This window comes from Rhagoletis zephyria, unplaced genomic scaffold (assembly GCF_001687245.7).
Source record: "Rhagoletis zephyria isolate East Lansing unplaced genomic scaffold, Rhagoletis_zephyria_1.1 Rzeph_scaffold_15426, whole genome shotgun sequence".
NCBI lineage: Eukaryota > Metazoa > Arthropoda > Insecta > Diptera > Tephritidae > Rhagoletis > Rhagoletis zephyria.
Genome location: NW_016172493.1, coordinates 6276 through 13016, shown reverse-complemented (window position 1 = coordinate 13016; position 6741 = coordinate 6276). Strand labels below are relative to the sequence as shown.

Genomic DNA, 6741 nt, shown 5'->3' with positions numbered 1-6741 from the left:
TGTTTCAGTACATTAAGTCCAGAATGACTCTGTCAAACCTAACGTAAAGCTGTTTTAAAAGATAACTGGCATGTAAATTATTTTGGCTGCACTACTCTCTTCCATGAAATAATTTGGTTCCCAAGATTTAATTTTTCGTGATCTTTATTTACATATATCGTTTTCGCGGACTAAAAACTCTAGACATTAAGTGTAACTAAATATGTACATATGCATGTATATATTCGACACGGTTTCAAAATTGAAATTCAACGGAAAATGTGCATGAAAAAGAAAGGCATACATATGTATGTATATTGAAAGTAAATTTAGAAATTTTTCTGACGTCATCCCAGCTCTTCCTTGGCCTTAACCCGCCGAAGTTTCTGCGCCACTTGAAAAATCAAAATCACTTTCATTGCCTGCAGCTGGCAACTTAGCAGCACTCGAGCTGTCATCCGTTTCGCTGCTATCCACAAAATTCACGCGTTTCTTCTTCTTTTGCGCCTCATTCTGTGCGGCAAGCTTATCCGCTGTCGAAAGAATCGAAGTAGGTTTCAAGACTTTAGGCTCGCCGGTCGTAGGAGGTGCAACTGGTTCAGTTACTACAGGTTCAGGCGTCGGCTCTTGTTGCAGTTCTGGCGGCGGCACATTCGCTACTTCGGCGGTAGTTGGGGTAGCACTAGCGCTGCCTTCATCCGCCGCAGTTGGTGCCGCAGCGGCGTAGGCATTGTCTTCATACGCATAACTAACTTCTTGACCCTGACCACTCTGATATTCCTGCGACGCGTAAACGCCTTCAGCAGCGCTTCCTTCGGGCGCCACATATTGCGGATCGACGACATATTGGCCAGTGGCTTCATCATATATGTAGCCCGGATATGCATTGGGATCATAGTTGCCATACTGCGTTGCATCATAATTTTCATAATCTTGTTCCGTGTACTCCTGTTGTTGTTGTTGTTGTTGCTGTTGCTGCTGCTCTTGAAGCTGTTGGTTAGCGTCGCCGCGCGCGGCATTCAAATCGGCTGTTTGGTCTGTTGGATACTCAGCGTAAGCATTTGTTGCTTCTGCACCATCGTAAGCGCGTTCTGCTGCCGCCGATTGCTGGTAGTAGTCAGAGTTTGCTGTGTCGTATGTGGCTTGATTTGGTGGTTCATTTTGGTAACTGTCAGCGGCTGCTTTTACTTCGGCAGCCTCTGTGCCGTCAATTGATGTACTATAATTGGCATATCCCATATTATCTGCATTTGCTGGAAGGTTTTGAGTTTCTATTGTATCACTGGTAGTGTTTTCATGCTGATTTCCACTGATTTCGTCAGAATTTTGACTTAACTTGGCCGGTTCTTGTTGGCCAAGTAGTTCGGTGAAGAAACCGTGCGCGGCAGTTCGCACAGTCGGTTGTGTAGAGTCGTTCAATTGTGGATTTACCAACTCGCCGTAAATAGCATTTTCTATGTTATCAATGGAGACAGGCTTTTGCTCAGTCGATGCGCTAGACATTGATGGCTTCGGTGTATATTCCACCGAGCCCGAGTGTGATTGCCATGAATTATTATCTGAAACTTCGACAACTGGTGGCTGCTGCTCTCTGGCGCTGGTTTCTTTAATAATCTCGGAGAAGGGTTTATATTCCTGCAAAGGAATCTCGTCCTCCATGTCATTGGTTTCATCTGCAATACCATACTTCTTCTCAATGTCCGCAAACTTTCGCCTGTGCTCTTCTGCTGTGTGCAACTTCATTGGGCCTAACTTCTGCCGAGTGTTTGCGGCATTCAGCTGAGTTTCTGGTTTAGTGAAAGTTTCTTCTAGTCTTTCTGAAGCTTTTGCATTGAACTTTGGTTTATTCGTTTCATCCTTCCATCCTGTATAAGGCACATAGCTGCGCACGCTGTCGTCATCGTCTTCCAGTTTAACTTCGGACATACTCCTAGTGACGCAACTAGTAGAGTCGAGGGGCCTACCGGCCGCAGTCGCCACGTGAGTTTCAGTATCTTTATCTGACATGGGTTGGCCCGAATGCTGCTCCTGCTCTACCTGTTCATTAGGGGGTAGATGTTCTGTTGTTTGCGAAGCTTTCGATTTTTCTTCATCCTCAGATCCACCTTCAATGCCCTCGCCGCGTTGTGTGGTGGCATCCGACTGCTTTGCTAGGCGCTGCTTTTGCATTGCGCTAACCTCTCGAGCAGTGCTAGTGGACTTACCAGGCAATTTTTCTTCTGTGGTATTAGTTGGATTGAGTGGGTTTTCACTCATCTCAGCACCGTAACATTGTGGTAATGTGAATCGGCTAGCAAATGTTACCGGTCCCATTGGTGAGGCATATGCCATTTGCAAAGGTTGCTGCTGTTGCATCGCTCCATATCCCAGCGGATACTGTACAAATTCAAACGGTGTGGTCGCTGGCTGTAGTGGCGCTGAGCCCATCGCAGCTGTTGGCGCTCCTCCAGTGAGCAGCAATCCTGCTGGGGTCGGTGTGGCCATAGCAAATGTCCACATTCGCGGCGTCAAAGCTGCCGACTGTGCTGCTGCTATCGCTTCGAGTCCGCCAGTAGTCGGTTGTGTAGGTGTTGCGGCCGCCATACCAGCAGCTGTTGCATCGCTTCTACGCTCTGTGGTAGTAGGCTGTACAGTTGTTGGAAGCTGTGGGGCAACAGCGGGCAATAGCACGGGTATTTGTGTCGCGGCTGGCATTGTTGTTTGCATTGACATGACCTCCGCCCCAACGCCAGTGGTTACAGTCGCATTTTGTATGCAGCGAACAGGTTGTGTTTGCATTAATTTCGCAAAATAGCGCTCGTATTGAAGCTGGATAGGATAGGGCGAAGATATTATTACGAATTCATCTGTTGTCTTGAAAAAGAAAACTTTATTAAATCTCACTCACCTTCATGCCTTTGAGTCTCTCGCTACGTGCCGATAAAGCAGCCGATTGCTCATCTATTCGCTCGAGCATTTGCATCAGCATCTGATTGCGTTCATTGCGCCGCTCCTGCTCATCCAGAAAACTTTGGTATTTTTGCCGTAGTTTTGTGCGCACGGATTTGTCACTGTCGATTGGGAAGAAAAGAATGACTGCTATGGGTTTTGTTCAGTCAATAAAAAGACGTCCCAAACTACTTACTGTTCACTCCGTCGCAGTAAAATCTGCTGAAGTTCCTTCTGCAGCTGCTGTCGATTTTCTTCGCTGAAAAAACATAGTGAGAGATAAAATCAAAATAACTTAAATCCAATAATAATGAATTTGATAATACATATAAATATAGGTTCAATACAACTCTTCCTTCAGATACCTTGCAAATTTTCCGAAGAACATTTTAACCCCTGAACTTTTAAAAACTAAAGAAATTTCCACGCAGGTTCATTCAAAATGGCAGAGAGAGAGTTAAAATGCCTTAAGCGAAGAGAAGGGAGCAGAAACGTTATTTCAAGAGAAGGCAAAGAGATAGAGAAGGACGAGAGTGCAAAGAACTGAAGTGGTTTTAATTTGAAAATGTTCTTGGCTATGGTTGCCCCCTATTCGAAAAGTCATATCTATAAAGCTATAACATACATATTTATGTACATAAATATCTTTAGATTCATGTATGTAGCGAAGGCATTTTTTGTGAAGATCATCAGATCTGCACCGTTATTTTGAATATCAAAAATGAGTTGTCAACCCAGAGAGCTTGCGCTCAAAAATATTGTCTGCTAAAAAGTTAAAAGCAGCAGCCTTCGCAGCAACAAAATTGTAAACCGCTTATTGTTTTCTCTCTTTATTGACTCTCTCTTATTGGCTCTCCGCCAAACGGTAAATAGTTCACCGCCGACAGTATCTAGAATATTAAAAAAAAACCATTTTCACAGAAAACTCAACATGAAATTGACGAACAAAGCTAAAAATTCTTCATTTTGCATGTTTTTGAAAGTCCAAGCACAACCAATATTTTAGAAGCTTTTTTCGCATTTAATTTTTAAGAAAAAAAAAATGTCAAAGGTTATGTCAGAAGTATGTATGTTTGTCTAAAAAAAAATTAAAAAGAAAACAGTTACAGATTTCAAAAGCACTCACTTTTTTCTTTATTTTCTATAATTTTGTGAATTTTTTTAAAGATTTACTAACTTAAATGTAGCTGCTCAAAAAATCTAAAAAAAACAGTACACAAAATCGATTCCAATATTTCACTCACGGACAACGACTTTGACCACCTGCTAAGCAGTTTTCGTTCGGTTTTTAACAAAAACCAAAGATATCGTTATTTGGTTTGAATTTTTCTTTGTGAAATGCCAAGGACCGAAAGCTTATTTTTTGAAGTAAGAGAAACGATTTTTTGACACAAAAACTGGACAAATTACCCGTAGTAAAACATCACAAATTTGCAAAAATTAGCCTAGTTAGTTTCGCTGGTGAGGTTTGATGCATCCATCGTGGACAGCATGACCTTTGAACTCTTACATTATTATGTTTTTCCTGTCTCTGAAAACTTCTCTTCATGGTTGACCTCACAATGGGCCTGTGAAAACCACTTGCTTCAGAACCCATAAAAGTTTTACAGTTTTAGAAGAATTTCTCTAAATTTTATGCAATAATCTGCTGGAACTATTTCACTGTACGGTAGTTTTTGTCTGCTCTTGAAATACACTTGACAACGTTTTGTGGAACTTTCTAGTAAGCGCTAAATGTTTTAATAATTTTAACATCTTTTCATTCGTTTTCTTTTGAAAAACTTCATTTTTAAAGTTTTGTTATACATAAATATTTTTTCGAACACGTACGATTCGGCTTAGAATGGTGGCAGTAAGCCTATCTTTAATATCTGTCAACTACTACTCACTTGCAGTTAATCACACGTCATAAGCCCACTTAAGTGCATTTTTTCCAACTTTTCAACTAAATATTTTTTAACAGCAGCAGTATATATTTTTTTTTTTTCGAAAAAGTATGGAATGGTACACACTACTAGATTTGTTACGAGAATTAGTCGCCTCTCACGTAGGGTTCGAAATTTCAGACTTTGGTATCGATACTGAGTACTTATTCTGGCATCGAGCTCATGGTATCGATACTCTAAAAGTATCAGGGAAANGATACTAAAATTATTTTGTTCTTCAATCGTATATCTAGTTATTTCCTGAAATTAAAACAATAGACATTTAAAATATTTGATTTTTATTTCATTGCAGAACTTACTTCCACGTTAGAAGTAATTTAAACGTTAAATGTACATACATACATACACATATATTTACTTTCACGAATTTTAAATTTGATTAAGAATTTTTGGAAACTTTGTGGGTATGCATTTTTGTAACCTATTTAATTTTGTTTAATATTGTGCGAATTTTAATTAAAAGTCAACGGTAGTAGGCTACACGGAAAGTTGAATAGGTTACAAAACTGCATACCCTAAAAGTTTCTAAAACTGCTGTATTTTCGTGAACTTTAAAGTATAGTTTAAAGTAAAGTTTTATGGCCTTATTCATAAAAAATAAAAAAGGTTTATAAACTGAAGAATGTACTTTATTTTTTATGAATAAGGCCATTAAACTTTAACTTATTTGGTTTATGTTATGTAACAGACTAGACGAGATTTCAGTTTATTTTAAGTGATGGACAAAATTGAATGATAGTAATCCATATAAGCAAAGAAAATTGGGTTGCCAATGGAAGACAAAATTTAAAAAGTGTGTTTTTTAAAAAGTATTCGATACTACGAGTACTTTGGAAAGTATCGAGTAAAATCGCCAAATAAGGTATCGAGTATTAAAGTACTCATTTTTATACCCTCAGTATCGATACTTACTCAATATCGATAGTAGTTAACTAGGTCATGTGACCGTCATCATGTTTATTATATAATCCATTTTTCTCCGCATAAAAATTACTTAAAAAACAAACGCACAACACTTTAACACACTTTTTATTCGCATTACCTTTGTTTGAGCTTTTCTTGCAACAAATCCACTTGCAGTTTGTAATTATCCAACTCCGATTGGGGGTACATGTTGCACCACAGCAACTGCATTAAAATCCAAAACTCAATAAAATAAACTATTAGTAGATTAGGTTTATGTCGATGAAAGTCCTCTTAATCGGTTAAACGCTACTCCGCAACTGAAAGTTTGTCAACTGCTTTGGCCAACTAAAGGAAATACAGGGACGCGCTGACAGAGCATTTTCTGAACTCATTCGCCCGTTTTATTTTTTCTCTTTCGTTTGCACGCTTTTATGCGTTCCAACTGTCGGTTACGTCCTGGATTCGTATATTATTTCATTGCAGGACAATATTTAATACAAACACCACCAACAAACATTAACCACTAAAGGATATACATACATATGTACATTAGGGTGGGCCAAAAATGCGTGTGAAAAAGTAAAGTGGGAATTTTTATGCTCTCACCACCTAGGATTATTCTATATCGAAATCAAATTATATTTAAATCAAAAATAGGTAGCTCAAGGCGCTCACAGTTTTCCATGCATTTTTCGTAGAAATGGTTAGAATTCTTATAAATTGATATTTTTCGATCGGACAACTCTATTTTTCTTCAGGAGATTCCCGTTTATTCTCATTTATTTAACCATTTTTTCATAGTAACTAGATTTTGGAGGTCCGCCAAAACCCCCCGAAAATGCAATGGCGAGATAAATAAAAAGTCCATAGTATTAAAAAATGATTAAATAAACCATTAGGTATTCCCGAAGAGAACCAGAATTTTCTGGTCGAAAAATATTGGTTCTCAAGAATTTTATGTCATTTCTACGAAAAATTGCGT

General features: G+C 38.9%; 1 protein-coding gene across 1 annotated transcript; it reads right to left on the bottom strand.

Moving 5' to 3' along the window:
• Positions 1–321: 321 nt before the first annotated feature.
• Positions 322–6104, bottom strand: LOC108379029 (RNA polymerase II degradation factor 1-like). The gene is made up of 4 exons (XM_017635346.1): positions 5896–6104; positions 3104–3166; positions 2867–3029; positions 322–2787 (listed from the first exon to the last, which is right to left on the bottom strand). The coding sequence occupies exons 1-4, from the start codon at positions 5985–5987 to the stop codon at positions 349–351; spliced, it is 2757 nt and encodes a 918-aa protein (XP_017490835.1). The 5' UTR covers positions 5988–6104; the 3' UTR covers positions 322–348.
• Positions 6105–6741: the final 637 nt, after the last annotated feature.